The sequence below is a fragment of the Tinamus guttatus genome, unplaced genomic scaffold, assembly GCF_059628265.1.
Source record: "Tinamus guttatus ecotype Peru unplaced genomic scaffold, ASM5962826v1 Tinamus_guttatus_pri_ptg000078l, whole genome shotgun sequence".
Taxonomy (NCBI): Eukaryota; Metazoa; Chordata; class Aves; order Tinamiformes; family Tinamidae; genus Tinamus; species Tinamus guttatus.
This window is the reverse complement of record NW_028288612.1, coordinates 478,324-500,199: the sequence shown is the minus strand read 5'-3', so window position 1 is coordinate 500,199 and position 21,876 is coordinate 478,324. Positions and strand designations below refer to the sequence as shown.

At 41.6% G+C, this 21,876-nt stretch overlaps 1 protein-coding gene across 4 annotated transcripts in view; it reads left to right on the top strand.

Annotated features, from left to right (window-relative positions):
* The window catches only part of SMARCD3 (SWI/SNF related BAF chromatin remodeling complex subunit D3), an 80,740-nt gene that overhangs the window by 47,127 nt on the left and 11,737 nt on the right, over nt 1-21,876 (top strand). For all 4 annotated transcript variants that reach the window (XM_088519960.1, XM_088519959.1, XM_010227900.2 and 1 more), the window contains 5 exons: nt 8,037-8,159; nt 15,839-15,961; nt 17,316-17,411; nt 17,911-18,012; nt 21,444-21,605. In XM_088519960.1, coding sequence (XP_088376086.1) covers nt 8,037-8,159; nt 15,839-15,961; nt 17,316-17,411; nt 17,911-18,012; nt 21,444-21,605 — 606 coding nt within the window. The remainder of the gene's footprint in view (nt 1-8,036; nt 8,160-15,838; nt 15,962-17,315; nt 17,412-17,910; nt 18,013-21,443; nt 21,606-21,876) is intronic.

Here is a 21,876-nt window from a genome sequence, read left to right as displayed (position 1 = left end):
TATCTGACTGGTGAAACATTTGCTTAAATGCAGCTTGTAGTATTGCAGAAGGTTTAGTATTTTGAATGGTATCAACATGTGGCCATGACATTCAGAAAGATGGACCATTCAGTTTTTGCCATGTTATTGGACAAATTTGCGTGGGAGGCCTCTGTGCCAGGATTAGAAATCCTTCTCTGAAACGTTGCCTCTCAGAGATACAGACTCACTAGGTAGCGTAGAGTCAAACTTTTAAGGAATGACAACCCTCAGATATTCTTTGACCTCCAGTGTAGTAACATTTTTGTCAGCAAGCTTTAGGCTCAAGTTTATAAGCAAGAAAGTTGTTTTTCAGTACAGTTGCTGATGAGCTAGGCTTCAGTCCCTGTTGTTTGCGGTGTATAACTGCTGGCTTCTGAACACTGTTTTTGAAATGTCCAGGTTATGTTCACCTGCTGCAATTTGGAGAGCAAGGGGAACTGGCTTGTGTTGCTTCTTCTGAAGATAGTAATAATAGACTAGCCTAATTCTAAGGAAGCTGTCAGTTTGCTACTGCCTCATAATAAGTTTTTTTTTTTTTTTTCAAATTTCTGAGAATGCTTTATATGTCCTGCTTAAGTAGAAAATGACAAATGCAGTTCCAGTTGTTATTTCCTGCATGAAATGGATCAAATTCTAAGAAAATTCTGGACCCAGGAAAGCCAAAATTCAGTCAAAGGAGTTGAACCTAGCAGGGGCTGTGCTGGGCACTAAGGTTTATATACGTAAATCAACAGCAGAAGTTGGAAGATCTGGGCCTGCTGCTCAGCGGGGCAGGAGATCCGGGGCAAAAGGCACAGAAAAAGCCAAGGTTCTCAGCACAGTCTTGGCCTCTTCTTTTTCCTGATGAGGTCTGTCCTCAGGCCTTCGAGGTTCTAGAGTCCACGGTCAGAGTCTGTGGAAGCCAAGACACTTAGAGGGACCTTGACAGTTTGGAGAAATGGGCTGGCAGTTCTGCTCCTGGGATGGAGTAACTCCATGCTCTGGTAGAGGTGGACATAAACTGACTAGAAGGAAGCTTTTCAGGAAAGGCCTCAGATGCTCTTGGACAAGGCAGAGAATATGCCCATGGGGTACCCTGCTATGAAGAAGGCCAACGGCAAAATGGGATGTATTAGCACAAGCGTTGCCATAAAGTGGAAGAAAGTGTCTGTTCCCTGCTACGCCACACCTGTGACACTGCCTCTGGACTTTGCATTGAGCATGCAGCTATGTGGGACCAGAAAGACAGCGACATACAGGAGTAAGGTCAGCAGAGAACCACCAAAATGACTGAGGACTGATGTATCAGGAGAGATACCACCAAGATGACGATGTACCAGAAGAGACTGCAAGAGCTGGGTTTGTTCAGCCAGGAGAAAAGAAGATGACGGGCAAGGTCTGGGCTTTCCAGTACAAGAGGGATGTGGAAGTTCTAGAGAGGGCCCAGCAGAGAGTGACAAAGATGGTTAAGGGCCTGGAGCATCTATCTTAGGAGGAAGGACTAAGCGAGCTGGGCCTGTTTAGCCTGGTGAAGAGAAGATTGAGAGGGGGTCTTCATCAACAGGTACAAATACCTGAGAGGAGGATGTAAAGAGAATGGGGCCAAACTCTTCTCGGTGGTGGCCAGCAACAGAACAAGGGGTAATGGGTACAAGTTGAAACACAGTTGGGTCCATCTCCATGTGAGGAAGAGCTTTACTGTGAGGGTGACAGAGCCCTGGAACAGGCTGCCCGGAGAGGTTGTGGAGTCTCCTTCTCTGGAGATCTTCCAAACCCACATGTACGCCACCCTGTGCCCCGTGCTCTAGGTGACCCTGCTTGAGCAGAGGGGTTGGACTCTAGAGTTTCCTTCCAACCTCAAGCATTCTGGGATTCTGTGACATCTCTTTATGTCTGAGGACTGTGCATCAGCATAACCCAGGAAGTTCAACTTGGTAGGTAGTTTTGCTTTAAGAATTCTAAAATGACTGTTCTCAGAACATTGGTGACTAACATTGGTCTGTTGTTGGAAGCAACTGTGGCCAGTGCTTCTGGTATGAGTTGACTAGTAATTAAGAGCATGTATTTAACATCACTAGTGATGAAAAGTTCCCTGCAGCAGAGGGATTTTTTTTCAGTAGTTGGCTACACTCACTGTTAAACATTTGCACCTTATTTCTCCTCTGAGCTTAACAAGTTCAAGTTCTCTTTCCATTGCATTGTGCTGTCGCTTTAATAGACAGGTCAACTTTTTTTTTTTTCTTCTCATGCAGTTATGTATATAGTCATCAACAAAGACAAATGATCAGACGTCCTGGAGCCTTGTATTTTACAGCATGGTATCCTGTTTACAATCATCTCGAGATGATTGTTAATCATCTCAAGAGCTTCTCTCAGAATTTTCTCAATTTTGTCAGTAGATTTCTTGCACCATGATTGTGGTATTCCTGTAGTGCATATGCTGTTGACAAACATGGCAGTAATTGTACGGTCTGCAGTCCTGCGACAGTATTTCTCTGCTCATGATTTCAGGACCTGCTGTAGCCTGTTAGGCTACCGTGATGTTGCTGGGTTATTGCTTCCTCCCCTAATCCTCCCCACCACCTCCCAAATCCTGTAAAGAATCCTCTGAGAAGCAGTGAGAATCCCCATGCTGTAAATATGACTTCCGTTCTTTCTGCTTGTAGAAATACCTTCAATAGTTCCCATTGTTTACTTGTTCCTTTTACCATGGTATAGTTCTATATTGCCCTATCCTCTTCTGTATTTCCTATTTCCTTATTCTATGCCACTTGCAGGTTATAGTTTTTATGATTTAGTATTTTGAGATTAATTTATTTAAGCCCAAGGACTTGCATATAACTCTTCTTTATATCTTGCATCTTATTTGTGTTCTTGTTGCTCCCCATCGTGAGAATTGCTTTCATTAACCTACCGACAGTCTATTTTGGTCACTTGCATCAGAAGCCATGTTCCTGCTAGTACCCAGCAGTATAGAAAACTGCTTGGTTATTGTGCATTTTATAGTATTTGTTTGGTATTGCAATTCATCTACTACCATGCAGCCCGTCAGCAAACTTTACTGTGATTTTCTGAAGTGTTTTATAGTTATATAAATGATATAGAACTATAACTATATAGTTACATAAAACTAAAATATAGTTTTGCATATTTTATACATTTAATATATTTGTGTCTCTTTCTCATGCTTTCTGGAATTATTTTTCTAAATTGATAACACATCCCAAGTTTTTGTTAGCAGCATATTGCTTTAGCTGAATGAGGTCTGTTTTTGGTTTGGAGAGTAGTTACTGAGACAGTTTTGAAATTACGGAATGAGATTGGCCCATATGATCAGATTCCTGTACTACTTGCAGGTTAGTGCTTTGCTGCCAGCTCAGTCACACATCTTGGTGTCTTTAGTTGGTTTCTTACAATTCTTGTCCTAAACTTGCTGATCTCATCTACCACAATTTCACACACAGTGCTTTATCAAGTGCCTTACTCAGTTACAGATAATGTAATTGAAAGTCATCTTCTGTCATCTCTGAGTAATTATGTTGGCTCCTTCCTGTATCTTCCACAGTATGTCTGAAGCCTCAGTAAAATATTCATTCTGGTAATGTCCATATTATTCCTGTATAGATTTTGGAGGGTCTTAAGGCCACCAAACCTTTATTTATGATTACTTCCCACTTCTTATTACACTCATGCACTTTGGGTATTTTTCATCCACCAGGACTTCTCAGTCTTATGAGAACTTTTGCTTTCAAAAGATTGCTCTCTGTTCTGGTGCCCTGTAGTATTTCTTTCTAGCTAATACTTAGGACTGGAAAGATCTCTCATTCATGGAATCCAGAGTGCTGTTACTGTAATGAATAACATCATATACATCTTTTTTTTTTGTAATTTATCATCTTAATATACTTAAAAATACTGTGGGCAAGAAACTGTTGGAAGGCTGTTCCAAGAACCTTCCTCAGATTTCTAGACTAAACTATTCATGACAAATCTGCTAATCCAAGAAGAAATGATCAGATTGGCTTCACAACTCTTCTCCATAAATAATTTTATCTTACAGATACATAACCACATTTGGCTCTTTCAAAAAACCGTGTGCCCAGTGAATAGCCCAACTTGATAGATGGGTTCCCTATTGCATTGTATGGCTACTCTCTTCTAATTTTTTACCTTTGTGTTCATTGGTGTTAATGGCCTCCACAGTGCTTGGTTCAGAGGTATCCTTAAATTTACTTAAAGGGTATTGTATAAAATGGCTTTCCTGTTGACTTATTCAGAGCCCCTCTTGAGAAAATACAAATATTCACCTGTGTTACATAATTTATACACATTTCTTGTACATTTTACTTGTAATATATCTATTCCCAGTTGTATACTATTAAAAAAACCTGTGTAATTTAGTCTGTTATATGTATGCAATAATAGAAAAACATAGATTGAAAGGACACTATGGATGTCTTTCAACTCCTGCTCAAAGCAGGTTTAAATTACACACTAGAATGCTCAGCACGTTGTCCAGTTGGGCTTTGGATGTCTCCTAGGATGGACATCCCAGCGCATCCTTTGGGAATCCGTTCCAATTTTGACTGTCAAACAAAAGCAGCAGCAACAACAGCCTTGCATACACTGAGCTGACTGCCCCAGTTGCAGCTCCTTTCTGTTGCCTCTCATCCTATCACTGTACCCCTCCAGGAAGAGACTACCTCCATCTTTTCTTCACTGTCCCATTAGGTGTCTGCTCGCAGCAAAAGATATTGCCCTTCTCACGACTGAACAAACCCAGCTCTTGCAGCCTCTCCTAATACATGATGTGCTCCAGTCTCCAGTCATCTTGGTGGTCCTCTACTGGCCTCACTTCTGTCATGTCACTGTCTTTCTGGTCCCGGGGAAGCCCCAGACTCAACCCATAGTCCAGATGGACAGTTCCAATTATCCATATAATTTGATAATTGAAACAGAAAATAGATTTATTAAAATACAAGTCGATCCTTGTCATGGTCTTTGCTAAACATTGAAGTAAGGCTTTACATACATATTTCAGAACCTCAGGTGTTCAGATGCTGCTGCTAGATGCTTTCTGTAGGTTATTGAAGATGGCTAAAGGTCACAAAGGAGAAGTCACGTCTTGAAATACTTGGTCAGTGCTTGGTGTGCATATGCTCACAACTTTTTTAGAAAAATAGATAAGACTTACATGGAGCTATGAATATTTAAGATAAGGCAAACCATGCAGCAAGAAGGAATTATGTAGGCTGACCAGATCCTTATCACATAAACACCAAGATAGCTGATGTTCATTTAGCTATGAAGAAAACTGAAAAATAAGCTTATCTTTTTGAGATAAGACATACCATACAAAAAAAGTCCTTCATCATGATACTTCTTAAGCATCTCTTATACTTAAGGGGAGATTGGGAAACAGTATGAGATTTGATACATGGCCATAACACAAACCTAGAAAAGAATCCAGACATAGGGAAGTATATGCAGTACTTCTCCCAGGTACTCTCCTCTCCTAACCAGGAGCCCTTTGCAGTTCAGGGAGTTACATGCAGTTTTGTCTTTGTTAGTTAATTTTAAAGTAATTATGCTTTCTTAAATGCAATTTAACATCCAATTTGTTTATAATTGCAATAAGAAAAGCCCTGTCATTCATGTGATAGGAGAGAGCTTACTTGTTGTTAAGTTCAGAATAGAAATATTTATTCAAGATTACTGCTATTTTTATGTTCTTACTAGAACTGAAATCCTGGAACCAGTTGAATCCCAGCTGCCAACTTCCTTTTGTGCCTAGGAGCTCATGAGCTGACTGAATGTGATGTGACACAGATGTAAATGACAGAAGTGATGCTCTGGGTTGAGAATTTTTAAGTGAGAGCAGTACAACCTGATTGATTCATTCTGTTGAACGAACGGAAGAATCTTCTGTGTTCTGTGGGACAGGATAGGAGCAGTGTAGTACTCTGTTGGGTCCAAAGACTTGTACTCACTACGCGGTGGAAGAATTCCCTAGCGCTCTCTATTCTGCGACTGTCTGGCAACATCTTGGGGTTCCCAGGGCAATGCTTGGTCTTTGTGCTTTACTCTAAAATGTTAATGTTCTTTTATTATTCTGCTAGAACCAAGACTTTGATGAAGAATGCAAGTAGCTAAAAATAATAGTTTAGCAAAAGCAGCACATTTTCATGAGACAAAATCAAAGCATTTCTTTGGCTTCCTGACTTCTCTTTCTCTAGTGTCAATCCTACTGCAAATAGTACAAGTATTCTAGCATCTCAAAACAAATGAAGAAGGTTTAACTAGATACGAATTTGATATTAATATTTGATATTAGATATTAGTTTGATATTCTTGATCAGTCTAAATACAGAAGTGACTGATTATTCTTTTTCAGCCTTAGGAAAAAGAAAAAAAAAGAAATAGATGAGAGAAAACTGTAGATATGAGCTGTACAGAGAAGGTACATAGGGAGTGACTCTCTCCAGCTCTACAAGTAGGAGATATAAACTGATGACAGATTCAAAACAAAAGGAGTTACCTGTTGTAATGTGTGAAGACACATTACCTGTTGAGATCCTGGAATACCATGCCAAGTGCAGAGGTACAGTACTAGGATAGATGTATTGTTAAATTACCTTCTACAGTAGTTCTTATGTTTTTGTAGTACACAGCAGGTAGATGGGCAGGATATAATCGCAAAGCAAGATGATTTTACTAGGGTGCCGTTGAGCTCCCTGCCAATTTATCTACGGAAAAATGGGCTAGATGAACAGATGTGGTCAGCTGTGGTCAGTGTAGTGAGTAGCCTCCTGTACTGCAAGATCAGGTGTCAGGTGGCCATGAGTCAGTAACAAGAATCAAATAGCATTAGTGGCTCTTTCTACAACAAACACTGACGAATCTTGATCTACAACTGACTAGTTTTTGAGAAGGCTGGAGCTTCTGTGAAGTAAAAGAGATTCATACAAAATGTATACACAGTGCTAAAACTGTACTCACACCAGAGAAACTATCTTCTCTTGGCCTCTTCCTCTTTGCCCAGTTGCTCACACGTGTTGTTTGTGTGTTTGTGTCTTATGAATTCAAACTGTAGACTTCTAAGGCAAAATTGCAGTGCCAACCAGCTTTGAATTGTTACAGAGGAGATATCTTCTAGCAGTTAAGTGTTTGAGTCATATAGTTGAAAGCTAGAGCGAATATCTTAAAAATAGCAGATGAGTAGACGACTGGTAGATTGTTTATAATTATTTATAATTCCTTTTATGGTTTGCCTGCATGATTTATTCCCAGTTACAAACTGACATTTCTACATAAGGGATTATTGCCCTTCACTCAGCTCAGATTTTTGGGTCTTCTTTACTTCTGTCTCTCTCTTTCTCCTAATGTATCTCCTATCACCTCTTCTGCAAGCTTCTTCGGCACAGAAGAAATAAGAAAGGGATTTGTTAATAAAGATAGATTAGCTAATATTTTAAAATACCAATAATCAACCAAAATACAAATCGTAAGTTGACAGTTCTTAGTTGGTTGTGTTGAAACTTACTTATGAAGGTAAGGAGTTTACCTTAGCCAAGAAGATGTATTAACAGAGGCTGCCGCCTTAAACTGCAGTTTTGACTTATGGTAGGTAGCACTTGTTTAAAAAAACAAAAACAAGAACACTCAGTCTTTATTCCTAGCCTAGAAAGACACAGTCTTTTTTGGATTAAATAGGACAACTGTAAAATATTTCACATTGCCATAAACAGTAGCTCCCAGGCTGCTAAACCTCCATTGAAAAGATCAGCAGTGATCCAGGGTTTGTGAATCCATCTGGCATCTCCCAGAGTTCATTAGTTTGAATTCTGTGCTCCAGCTTTTCAGTCATATGGTTGTACTGTGTTAGTGAGACCTGCCCCACTAGTTGGGAATGCAAGTCTTTAGGGGTAGCTCTTCTGTGTAAGGTCTGGGCAGGTGTGCAGGTGTCAGGACTATTGCTTCAGAACATGGTTGATTCTTTGCTTCCAGTGCTTGGATATTCCTTGCTTCCTTCTCAGATCCGGGAGCTGGTTCCTGAGTCCCAGGCCTACATGGATCTGTTGGCTTTTGAACGCAAGCTAGACCAGACCATTATGCGGAAGCGTGTGGATATTCAGGAAGCACTGAAGAGGCCAATGAAGGTATGTCATGAAAAAGCATAGATTGAATTGGAAGAAATAGACAAGCAAACAAAAGCATAAACACTCTCTGGGGAACCCGGGGAAGTCCTGTTGACATACATTTTGAAGCAGCCAGACAAAACTCCTACAACGAAGCAGCTGGGAAACAGCATGTTTGGAAGGGTGGTGGAAAACTTTAGTGGATATTAATAGCTCTTGCTTCAGAAAGCCTTTAATAAAAGGGAAAATAGCTTCTAGATTTGTAAATACTGTTCTTGAATTGTTGTATTAGAATGATTAGAAAAACAAGAAAGTAGAGGGATTTAGTGAAGATATGCTAAATTTCCTATTAGCATTCGGTTAAAGGCTAACCTTCTGAGATAATAAAACATACAATGGGAAGAATTACGTAGAGAAAAATTGTTAAAGAGCCTGTGAAAATACACACATTTACACAGTCTATAAAAGGACAATTCACGTAATAAAAAGATGAGTGATATTTTCTGTGATATCTGTTATATTGTGTACCGCATTTCCCTGTTCATTATATCCTGTTGAAATGACCTTTTCTTCAGTTTTCCAAGTCCACTTCATTGAAACATGGAAACGTTTAAGTTGGAAGAGTTGGAAGTTATCTATGTCAGCCTCCTGCTCAGAACACAGTTGTTCAAGGCCTTGCTGAGCTTTGAAAATTGTTAAGGATGGAGGTTACACAGACTCTCTAGGTAACCTCTTCCAATGTTTGGCCACTCTCATTGTTAAGAATATTTTTATTACATTCTGCTTAACAGTCCTTGTGACTATATTGAATGGTCATACCCATTCATATAGCAAATCTTGTAGTATGAAAAGTTTTGCAGTAATATGTATACTGTGAAGTAAAGCTGTCATTCTTGTTTGTACCATAGCAGTAGGTACCGGCCCTACTAAGGTCAGGATTCCTTTATGTTTGTCAATGTATAGCGAGTCCTACCAGGTGGGTTTTTTGTTTTGTTTTGTTTTTTGCTCCTAGTGTTTTTTCCAGTTGAAATAGATGAAGCAGAAGAAAAAAAGATTTCTGTATGATACCTGTTTGACAGATAGAAAACTGAAGTATAAATGGTTTCAATGACAAGTTAATAGTCCAGCATTGCCAGATTGGCCTCTCAACAGGTATAATTTGTCTTAGCTTCTGAATTTGGGTAGAACACCATTATTTTATAGCAGCTTGGTATAAAATACCAAGGAACTTACAGGAACTTGGCCATGTTTAAAACTAACTGAAAATGTAGACTTGCATTCATAAATCTGCAGGAAGATGAATGTTCTCTAAGAAACTATTCAACCATGGAATTGAGCAGTGTATGAGCTCCCAGCTGTTAGCTGTACAATGGAGATGGTTAGGGTCTTTAAGGGGGAAAATAATATGAGACAGAACATTCTACAAAAAAAATAACCAGATAATTCTGGCTATTTGCATTTAGGCGTCAACAAACACATTTTAAATATCAATTACTCAACTACTTAACATTTAAACCTGTTTCTAAAAATGATCAACACATGTTTGTCATATTCATGTCTAGAAATCAGATGCAGCAGTTGTGAAATTCACAAGGTACCACAATAGAGCTCCACCTTGATAAATGTGCTTGTTCTGATATTATATACTTTCGTCTTACTTTAGTTGGAGTACTGGTAACAGCAGTAAAATTTAGCTCTGCATTTCCATCTTAAAACTCCTACCAAAGCTCATGTTACTTTGAAATAATTTTTCTTTTCTTCAGCTTGTCGTCCTGGTGGATGACAAGGTGACCATGAGGCAGCAGTGTGCCCTCGTAGCCAAGAAAGCCAGTGGGATCCTGCGGTGCATTAAGAAGAGCGTCTCCAGCAGGTCGAGGGAAGTGATCTTGCCCCTCTACTCAGTCCTGGTGAGGCCACATCTGGAGTATTGTGTCCAGTTCTGGGCTCCACAGGACAAGAGGGATGTGGAGCTGCTGGAGAGAGTCCAGCGCAGGGCCACAAGGATGATCAGGGGCCTGGAACATCTGCCCTATGAGGAGAGGCTGAGGGAGCTGGGCCTGTTCAGCCTGGAGAAGAGAAGGCTGAGAGGGGACCTGAGCAGTGTCCAGAAGTACCTCAAGGGAGGCAGTGAGGAGGATGGGGCTGGCCTCTTTTCACTGGTGGCCACCGACAGAACTAGAGGAAACGGCTGGAAACCGAAACACCAAAAGTTCCACAGGAACTTAAGGAAAAATTTCTTCCCAGTGAGGGTGCCAGAGCACTGGAACAGGCTGCCCAGAGAGGTTGTGGAGTCTCCTTCTCTGGAGATCTTCCAAACCCGCTTGGACGCAGTCCTGTGCCACGTGCTCTAGGTGACCCTGCGTGTGCAGGGGTTGGACTGGATGATCCCTAGAGGTCCCTTCCAACCTTAAGCATTCTATGATTCTATGATTCTTTCAGCAGTGATTCACAAACTGGGATTGCAATTCTGGGAAAGATTTAAACTTGTCTGAGGTGTATGATAATATGTAGGTCTGCTTGGAATTACCAGTTTCAATTGCAGTCATCATATTGCAGTAGCCAAGGAGAGTCTTCAGGAACCACAGGCTTAGGGTCTGGTATTGCTGAGCCCTTTTTTTTTTCTGTCTGAAGGATTAATTATTCTTGAGAAATTTTAGGAGAGATTGCTTTAACTGTTTTTTTGATTAAGGACAATGCATAAAATACACTGGGCCTATTGATATTGCTTTGGTCTTCTATAAACAGCTGTGTTGTTGAAACAGATGACAGCTGCAGGATTGCTCAGAAAGCAAGGAAGAGACCTTGGATTTTTGGAGGTTGGTGGGCTTGGGGAGCAGACAGCTTTCACCACCTGCCAGCTCATTTTAGCACTGTCAGCAGCTCTTGTCAGCTGCCAAGTTTTCCAGCACAGACCATGCCTTGTCTTTTTTTCTGTCTCTTAGGTACTAGTGTGTTCTCTCCTTTTCCTGTAGCCTACAATCTTAGACTACATCCTTCAAATGATTCTTAGAATTTCTCATCTGCAGACCAGCATTAACTGTATACAATTTGTAAGAAATCCTACACGTTTTTATAAAAGAATCACCTATTCTTGTCCATGGATACCAGAAAGGACTTTTTAAAGAGGCAATCAGGCAGGCAGGGCTGTTTGAGCTTTGAACTGCAGTGGGCATGGATATACAGATAAACCAAGTTCTGTGGCCTGAAGCAAACCAAAAAGCATATGGCTCAACTCCAGACCAGGGACTGTCATTAAAGGAGACTGAGTTAATGAAAATCCAAACAGCAAGGGCCAAGGTGGAACTTGAGGGTGGAATTTAGTTGGCTAAGAACAGACACATCCATTGTAGATATTTTTATTTAAACTACTTTAAACACAGTAGTAGTGAGTAAAACATTTTATTCATTCCTCATGAAATATTATAGAGAAAGAGGAGATGGGGATTACTAAAGGAATTTTAAGATAGTTGAGAGCAGTGGCAGGTCAAATACAGCTATTGGGGATTCCTCTCTGCACCTTCATATCTATGGAGCAGAGCAGTGTACTTCCTCTTATGTGGTTGTGATGTTGGACTTGGTGCTGATGTGTCTACCACTGATGATGCTTAATGTAGAGGCTATTTCAAGAAGACTTTGCCAGGTTGACCCTTCATAAAGTTCTGGTGAACCGTTATCTCCTGGGGGTAGAGCTGTCCTTGGGTAAGTAACTGACTGAAGGAGAGAATGTTGGAAAACAGAGTTTTAGGTGGAGCAGGTAATTATTTGACTTCATCAGAAAAAATATTTTTTAAATCTTGGGGCTAAATTTGCAGTATTTTCATTAAAGACTTTGATGTCGGAATTTAGGAGGCTAATTCTAAAATGTGATGGTGAAATTTGCTGATGACCCCCAAATTGGGAGGCCTTGTCAGTGCTTAAGAAGATTTGGCTGTCCTACAGAAAGAATGTTATGATTTTAAGGAGATGGGATACTGATTAGTATTAAGTGCATGTTAGTAGAATGATTTTTTGATACAAAATAGAAGCCGAATGATTGGAAACAACATTAAAAAGGTGAGGTTTATTAAAACCTAAATATATTTTTAGAATGTCACTGCTCCAAGTGAATTTCTTGAGATGAGCTGTTTTCAGATAACATTGTATGGAGAGCCTGGTAACACACGTATAAGGAAGAGATCACAGAATCACAAAATCATTAAGGTTGGAAGGGACCTTTAGAGATGATTTATTCCAACCCCTCTGCATACACAGGGTCACGTAGAGCATGTTACACAGGATTGCGTCCAAGACCGTTTTGAAGACCTCCAGAGAAAGAGATTCCACTACCTCTTTTGGCAACCTATTCCAGTGCTCTGGCACCCTCACTATCAAGAAATTTTTCCTTAAGTTCCTGTGGAACTTAGGGTGCTTCAGTTTGTGGCCATTTTCTCTTGTCCTATTGCTGGCCACCACTGAAAAGAGCCTGGCCCATCCTCCACCCTCCCTCCCTTCCTAAGGTATTTATAGACACCGATCAGGTTCCCTCTCAGCCTTCTCTTTTTTTCAGGATGAACGGGCCAAGCTCCTCTCTCAGCCTTTACTCATAGGACAGATACTCCAGGCCCCTGATCATCCTCCTAGCCCTGTCCCGAACTCTCTCCAGTAGTTCCAGGTCTCTCTTGTACTAGGGAGCCCAGGACAAGATACTGGACAATTTACTCCAGATGTGGCCTCACCAGGGCTGAGGAGAGGGGGAAGATCACCTGCCTCGACCTGCTGGAGATGCTCTTGATGCACTGCAGGATCCCATTGGCCTTCTTGGCCACGAGGGTATGCTGCTGCCTCATGGTCAACTTATGGGACACAGTGGTGTCCCGCAAAGTGTGCACAGGGGTCAGTGCTGGGCCCAGTGCTGTTCAACTTGTTCGTCAATGACTTGGACGAGGGCACAGAGTGCATCCTCAGCAACTTTACAGGTGATACCAAACTGGGAGGAGTGGCTGACACCTCCGAGGGCTGTGCTGCCATTCAGAGAGACCTAGACAGGATGGAGAGGTTAAGAGAGAGGATGCCAACATCAGAGAAGCAGAGAGGAAACAGGATGGCAGAGAGGAACCTCCTGAGGTTTGACAAGAAGGGCAGGGTCCTGCACCTGGAGAGGAATAATCCCAGGCACCAGTACAGACCAGGGGATGACCTGCTGGAAAGCAGCTCTGCAGAGAGCGATTTGGGAGTCTTGGTTGAAAACAAGTTAACCATGAGTCAGCAATGTGCCCACGTGGCCAAGAAGGCCAATGAGATCCTGGCTGCACCAGGAGGAGTATTGCCAGCAGGTCGAGGGAGGGGATCCTCCCCCTCTACTCATCTCTGGTGCGACTGCACCTGGAGAATTGTGTGCAGTTCTGGGCTCCCTAGTACAAGAAGAACATTGAGCTTCTAGAGAGGGTCCAGCATAGAGCCACAAAGATAATTAAGGGACTGGGGCATCTATCTTATGAGGAAAGACTAAGCAAGCTGTTTAGTCTGGAGAAAAGAAGGCTGAGAGGATACTTGATCAACGTGCTCAAGTACCTGAGGGGTGATTGTAGGGAGAATGGGGCCAGGCTCTTCTCTCTGGTGGCTGGTGACAGGACAAGGAGTAACGGGTGTTAGTTGAAATATAGGAAATTTGATCTCCATGTAAGGAGGAACTTTTTACTGTGAGGGTGACGGAGCACTGGAAGAGGCTGCCCAAAGAGGTCGTGGAGTCTCCTTCTCTGGAGATCTTCCAAACCCGCCTGGACACCACCCTGTGCCATGTGCTCTAAGTGCTTGAGCAGGGGGGTTGGGCTAGATAATCTCTAGAGGTCCCTTCCAACCTCAACCATTCTGTGATTTTGTGATTCTGTGAACTTGTCATTCACCATGACACCCAGGTCTTTCTCCGCAGAGCTGCTCTCCAGAAGGTCAGTCCCCAGCCTGTACTGGTATCTGCGGTTATTCCTCCCCAGGCGCAGGACCTTGCACTTAGCCTTGTTGAATTTCATAAGGTTTCTCACCGCCCAGTTGTCCAGTCTGTCCAGGTCCCTCTGGATGGCAGCGCAGCCCTGTGGGGTATCAGCTACTCCTCCCAGTTTGGTATCATCAGCAAACTTGCTGAGGGAGCACTCTGTGCCTTCATCCAGGTCATTGATGAATAAATTGAACAGGACTGGACCGAGAATAAAAGAAGGCTATCAGAAATAGAAAGGTATCGAATAGAAGGCTATCAGGTTAGTTAGGCATGATTTCCCCTCGGTGAGTCTATGCTGACTACTCCTGAGCACCTTCTTGTCCTCCACATGTTTGGAGACAACAGCCAGGATGAGCCATTCCATTACTTTTCCAGGAATGGAAGTGAGGCTCACTGGTCTGTAGTTGCCTGGGTCCTCCTTCTTGCCTTTTTTGAAGACTGGCGTGACTTTGGCTTTCTTCTAGTCCTCTGGCACCTCCCCTGTTCTCCAGGACCTTTTGAAAACGATGGAGAGTGGCTTAGCAATAACATCCGCCAGCTCACGCAGTGCTCTTGGGTGCATCCCATCAGGGCCCATGGATTTTTGGGTATCAAGTTTACCTAAGCATTCTCTAATCCAATCTTCCTCTATCCAGGGCAAGTTTTCCTCTCTCCAGGCTTCTTCTCTTGTCTCTGGGGTCTGGGGTTCCAGAGGCCTGCCCTTGGTAAACACCGAAGCAAAGGCAGCATTTAGTAATTCTGCTTTTTCTGTGTCTTTCGTAACCAGGGCACCCACCCCTTTCAATAACGGATGCACGTTTTCCCTGAACTTCCTTTTGCCACTAATATACTTGAAGAAGCTGTTATTGTTATCTTTAACATCCCTTGCCAGATTTAATTCCAAATGCACCTTAGCTTTCCTTGTCGCATCGCAGCATTTCCTGACAACATTCCTATATTCCTCCTAAGGGGCCTACCCTTTTTTCCACATTCTGTATACTGCCTTCTGTTTGAGTTTTGCCAGGAGCTCCTTGCTCATCCGTGAAGGCCTCCTGCCCCCCCGCCAGATTTCTTACTCATCGGGATGCACCAATCTTGAGCTTGGAGGAAGTGCTGCTTGAATACTAACTAGCTGTCTTGAGCCTCGCTTCCTTCTAGCGCCCTAGTCCATGGGATTCTTCCAAGTAGGTCTCTGAAGAGGCTACAGTTGGCTCTCCTGAAGTCCATGGTTGCAAGGCTACTTGAGCCCTACCTCCTCCTCGTTGAATCCTGAACTCCACCAACTCATGGTCACTGCAGCCAAGGCTACCCCCCCACCTTCACATCTTCAGCAAGTCTCTCTCTGTTTGTTAGTACAAGGTCCAGTAGCCCAGCTCTCCTTGTTAGCTCCTCCACATCCGGTGTTAAAATGTTACCATCAACGCACTGCAGGAACCTCCAGAGCTGTTTGTACTGAGCTGTGTTGTCTAGAAGTAGAGGGTATATAGCTTCATGCCCTGCAATCCCTGTCTTTCTACACTTACAGCAAAATGCTTGTATCCCTAGAGGTTTTGAAAGGGAGTTTTCACTCTTCAGTGCATTTTCTTATACATATACAAATATTGAGTTGCAGTATGACCTGGTCCAACTATACTAAACCTGCAGGTTCTCTATTAAACATCCGAAGTACCTAAATATCACCTTTACTGTGGGTGCTTAAGGACCTGGGCTTGCACCTGATTTACAATTTTCTTTTTTTTCTATTTAACAGCAAAAGCGAAAACTGAGACTTTACATCTCTAACACTTTTAATCCTGCAAAATCTGATGCCGATGACTCTGATGGCAGCATTGCATCGTGGGAGCTGCGAGTGGAGGGGAAGCTCCTGGATGATGTATGATTTACCTGTGCTTCACTGGGGCTGGCAAGGATCTAGAGACTGTCTGGTTGCATGGTGCTTTACTGAGGGCACTAACTCAGTAAAGGACATCTCTGAATGGCAGCATTAGCTTGCTGCTGCTTTTGGGAAGACACTAGATCTAGCAGAAGGAATGAGGGTAAGGCTGTAATGGGAATGGTGGGGGACAGCTAGGGAAGGCAGCAGGGTTAGGGTTAAGGCGGCCTCTAGACAGAAGCAGGTTGGAGAGGATAGTGCTGAGACTGTTAGTTCCTTTAAAGATAGGACAGGGTTACAGCTATGCAAGGTGTGATACATTGGGCATGTGACAGGCTTTCTTCCTATGAGGAACAGGGTAACAAAGATGAGAGGGTAGTTCTGTTTCCAAGGGAGTGCAAGAGGATGTAGAGAAGGTCAGAACAAGAATGGAATAAAAGTTTTATCATTCTGAAGTGCTCAGAAGTCTCTCTGGGAAAGCTGGAATCTGGAAATAAATACGTCGTTTACTTACAGACTTTTCTGAAGATAAGCATGTAATAAGATAGATAGATGGCAAATATATATGTATTGAGAGGAAAGGCTTTCAGGACACGTCTGTCTGTCTGGAGATACCTGCGCTTGTGTCAAAATGATAGTTGTGCCAGAAAATGGAAGGGTAACAAAGTGCAGCATCTAGAAGTTGAAGATAGTCAAATTCAAATTAGAAATTAAAACATACGCTTTAACAAAGGAAGTACTTGTTGGAACAGCTTGCCAAAATTTAGGGTGGCTTCTGAGTCACTAGCAAATTTTAAATTGAAGGAGGATGTATTTCCAAAAGAGCTTTGCATTAAAGAGGAAGAAATTCACTGAAATCCTGTATTCTGCAGAAAGTCAGATTACGTGGTCATAGAAATAACAGTTTTTAATTTAGAAAATATAATCTGTGTAGCAAATAGCAAATGCCGATAATTAAATGGAAATGCAAAATGTATAAAAAAATACTTAGTGTATGATTAATCTGTAAAATTTACTGCCACCTTATAGTTCTGACAAAAAAAAGTAAGAAAATCCTCACCCTTAAATTAAAAGGCATACAGTGTCCTTGTTTAAACTACAAGTTAGTCTTTTCTGATGAGATTATGAGAGTCGGGGAAAATTTTCCTTAAGTGCATACTGTTCCATAATTGCCAAGATTCTTGCATCTTTCTCTGCTTTTGGCAACTGCCAAAGGGTAAACTCAATTAGATTGATCACAGATGTGATTGTTTGGGGGAATTAACACTTCAGAGAAGGAGAAAGTCTGAGAAGGAAGCACAGAACATGGGCTAATATGTGTAATCTTTAACATTTATTTCATCTGTTTATACAGCTCAGCAAACAGAAGCGTAAGTTTTCGTCCTTTTTTAAAAGTTTGGTCATTGAACTGGACAAAGACCTTTATGGACCTGATAACCATCTTGTGGAGGTAAGATGTTAGATGCACCATTTGCATACAAACCCAATATTATCACAAATAAACAGTTAAGTACTCATTGTCTCTCCTGTTTAAATTATTTTGCATTTATTATCTTGTTTAAGGTACAGTCAGAGTATTCAAAAATTGCAAAATTCTCGCCTTTTTAGGAATGTTTAGTAACAGAGTCTATACAGTATTAAAACGTGTAGTAGAAAATAGTACAAGTTACTAACAGAATGTATGAAGTGATGTGTGTGAAAAATGTGTGTGCATTTTCTTGAGAAGTAGTGTCTGCTGATATCAGAACAAACAATTGTGCACTAAAATAGATTTGTAAGGGGAGGGAAAGTTTCTGTTTGCTTTTCAGTTGCAAGATCTTCAGAAGACTTTGTTACTGGTCTTACTTGTGTGGTGTACTGTGCAGATAAGCACTGATGGATATACAGTGACTTCCATATCAGAAAAACAAAACCAGGAGTAACCATCTTACTGTGTTTTCCTTTGGCAGTGGCACAGAACTCCGACAACCCAGGAGACTGATGGCTTCCAGGTGAAGAGACCTGGGGATGTCAGTGTGCGATGCACATTACTCCTCATGTTGGATTACCAGGTAGGTACCCTGCTCTTGGCTCGGAGAATTAGGATACATTTCTTCACTCCCCAGTACAAGAGATGTGTGGAAGTTCTAGAGAGGGTCCAGCATAGAGTGACGAAGATGATTAAGGGAGTATAGCATCTATCTTATGAGGAAGGGCTAAGCAAGGGGGTCTTATCAACAGGTACAAATACCTGAGAGGAAGATAGAATGGGGCAAAATTCTTCTTGGTGGTGGCCAGCAACAGAACAAGGGGTAATGGGTACAAGCTGAAACACAGTTAGGTCCATCTCCATGTGCGGAAGAACTTCTTTACTGTGAGGGTGACAGAGCCCTGGAACAGGCTGCCCAGAGAGGTTGTGGAGTCTCTTTCTCTGGAGATCTTCCAAGCCCACCCAGATCTGACCCTGTGCCATGTGCTCTAGGTGTCCCTGCTGGAGCAGGGGGGTTGGGCTAGATGATCTCTAGAGGTCCCTTCCAACTCAACTATTCTGGGATTCTGTAATAGAGCAAATCAGCCTGTCACATACACCAGAAAAAAACATGGCTCCAAATATCACATTTTCCAAAGAGGTTAGAATGATACCAAGTTAACTGACAGATTATTTAAAATATAAAGAAAACAAGTAGATTTTTGATATAGTCCAACAAAGATTTTTTTCTTGGCACTATGATAATTAATATTTTCATACTTGCAAGACATATATACTCTTTATTAGTAAAAAAAATAAATTCAGTAAAATAATAATAATAAATTCCTAAATAAATAAATTGAAAGTTTAGATGTGATAAAGACTGAAAAGATTATTTATAGAAAATGATCTCTTACTGTTTTGTGAAATGAATATTAGCAAGAATAATTGCTTTATTGTGAGCACTGTAAAGCCTTGCTGCTAATGGTTAACGATTGAGGTTGCACATGCAGGTTAAGGAACTGCATCTTAAATTGCAGTGAGTATGACATCAAAACTCAAAATCTTGCACTTAGAGAACATTTAAGTAAGATACACAAGTTCTGTGTGAGGTGCTGCATAGTACAGTTGAAAAGGGGGCCACTTTGGCTAGTGGTGTAGAGCTGTGGGAGCTGTTTTTCATGGTGGGTGGCACAGCTTTTGGGCTACGCTGTCACTCAAACCTTGCATAAGGCCACATTGGCCCCGCAAAGGATTGACTTGTCATTACTCTTACTCCTTGCTAGGCATTCCTGCTTCCTCTCTTTTGCTTGGACAAGCTTTTATTCTACTAGTAGTATTTGTGGGTTGAACATGCATGCAAATCATAGAACTGATCAATTTCAAAGCTAATAAAACTTTCTCCTAATGAATCAGTTCCCTATTCGCAGTCACAGCAAACAAACAAACAAACAAAGTCCAGTTAGCAAAATTAGGACATTCTGCCTTGGGATAGAAGAGGAAAGGGCACAATTTCAGACCCTCCTTTCCTCCTTACTACCTAAAGTCAATGTGTGTGTTGAGAGGAAATAGGAAAAATCTCCCGACTGTGCATGAAACTTGTTATTATCTGAGGCATGTGACTGATGCTTTGCCTATATAGCACATATACAGTCTCCCTTTGTCCTTTCAAACCCAAAGTAGCTTCATTACCCCTAGGAAACCCTGTTCAATCTTGCCATTTTTCCATAACTTATTGAGCTTCATCCTAATTCCTGCTATGCTGTTTAAAACTTTGTTTCGGGAGATCATTCCTGATTGCAAAATCAAACTTTATTATGCTGATTAAAAATCTCAAAGTGACTGCTTCTAGCAATCTCGAAAGTGAGGAAACATTAAGGAAATTAATTTATTTTATTCTTGTCTTTGAATAAAAGTTGAATTACAAGCACAGTGATTTCCAGAAGTGCTGAACTGGGACAAGGCCCTCTGGGAGCTGGTAGGGCGCAGATCTATCTTCTTCTCACTAATCTTTCAATAACCTCCCCTCCAAACACGGGTTGTTTGATCTCTCTAGCAGATGCACTGTGCTGGCATCTGTAATGCAAGGAGTTAGGCAGGGCCCAGCTCCCTGCATTGAATGAGACTCCATGATCAACTACCAATAGAGTAATTGGGGTGTAGGTGCTGTTGAACGAGTGGTACAAGGAGCAGCAGGCCAGCTTCACACTTAGAGAAGAAACATGCAAAGACCTTCTTTGTAGATAGTCTCAGCAGGCAGTAGTGGTAGGGGTACCCCCAAGGTCTTGCAGCTGGCAGGTCTGGGTGTCTAAGCTCTTACTATATGGCTGCAGAGAGGACTCAGTTTTCAAGGTTCAACAGAGCTTAGGGAGCCAGCAATTTAAAACCTGTGCAACGTGGAGGCACTTCTACTAGGCAGCAGTAGTATCCTTCTGTTAGCCATGCCTTAGGCTAAAACCTGCTAATATCTTCACTAATCCATGCCAAAATCTTGTCTTTACTAGAAACTGTTCCAGTTTAGTTAAAGCTTTGTGCATAGATTCATAACCTGATGATCAAGACTTGGACTGTAGTGTTCTCTGTGAAGCAGTGTTATAAAGTGGCTTCATCATTGGGTCTGGGATTCAGGAATCCTGGAGTTAATCCTGCCATACAGATATACATGTGTTTTACCTTTCATTAGGCATAGGCACTTTGGACCCAATACTGTCTCACTGTTCAGTGCTTTGAACACAGATGTCCGATTTCTCACAGTGGGTTGCAGGTGCTAGCTAAATGAAAATAAACTATGAGAAAGTGAGTGCTAGCTCCAGCAATTTACTGAATTCCAGTAAAAGTGGATTGCCGGGAGCAGTCATGTAAGATAGATGGCAAGAAGCAGCATGAAGCATGATCTAAGAGCAGCTGATTCTCAAGCTGTAACTATGGCTTTGAAACACCTTTTTTTTTTTTTGATTTTCACAGTTTTATCTACAGGTTTTCATCTGTAATTTATTGACTAGATTGGCACATTGGTAGGCTCATTTTACAAAGGGTTACTAAACTTGTTTTCATTAATGAATTTCACCAATCTTAGGACTAAAGGCAAGAAGATTGATTGTGGGCCCATAAAGGAAAAAGGTTTCCTTTATGTCACTGAGCAGAGTACAAATAGCATTAGCGATGTTTAGAGTGATTCCCATTGATGCCTGCTGAACTTCACTGTTCCATGTACCAAGTACCATGACTTTTGTCATGTGGACAGAAAGATTGAACTGACACTCCTTAGAAATATGTCAAACAAGTCATGGTATTCCTTTGATAGCAGTATGCCTGGAATTGAATGAGCCACAGAGGTTCAGCTTTCCTTCATCCCAAGACATAGTTCTTCTGGAGTATGGTGAAGGAACACATCTCAGCAACTTGTATTTCTGTAAACTCTGCCATTGAATTGGATATTTCTTCTGAGGGGCAAAGTCCCCAGAAAATTAAAACCAAAGCTCTATACCTTTGCATGTCTGCGTTTCTCTCCATCTCCTTCTCTTTCTGCCACAGCCTCCACAGTTTAAGTTGGATCCACGATTAGCCCGTTTGCTGGGGATACACACACAGACCCGATCAGCCATCATCCAGGCTCTCTGGCAGTACATCAAAACAAATAAGCTGCAAGATTCCCATGATAAGGAATACATTAACTGCGACAAATACTTCCAGCAGGTAACCTCTTTTTCAATACAGTACCTCTTCAGAGACAGAATGTAGTATCTTTTCACAAATTCTGGAATGGCAGATGTACTGAATTGTATTTTTTCCTAATAATCTGCAGTTTCTTCAATACAGAATAGCTTTCAGGAGACACTATTACTAATATAACAAGCACCCTTGTTGTGTGCCAGCATTGTCAAAAACGTATTTAGTTGTTCAACGCTCCCACACCAGTTATGGCTTTTCCAGGAAGAAGGATGTTGCCACTGTCTTGAGTACTCCA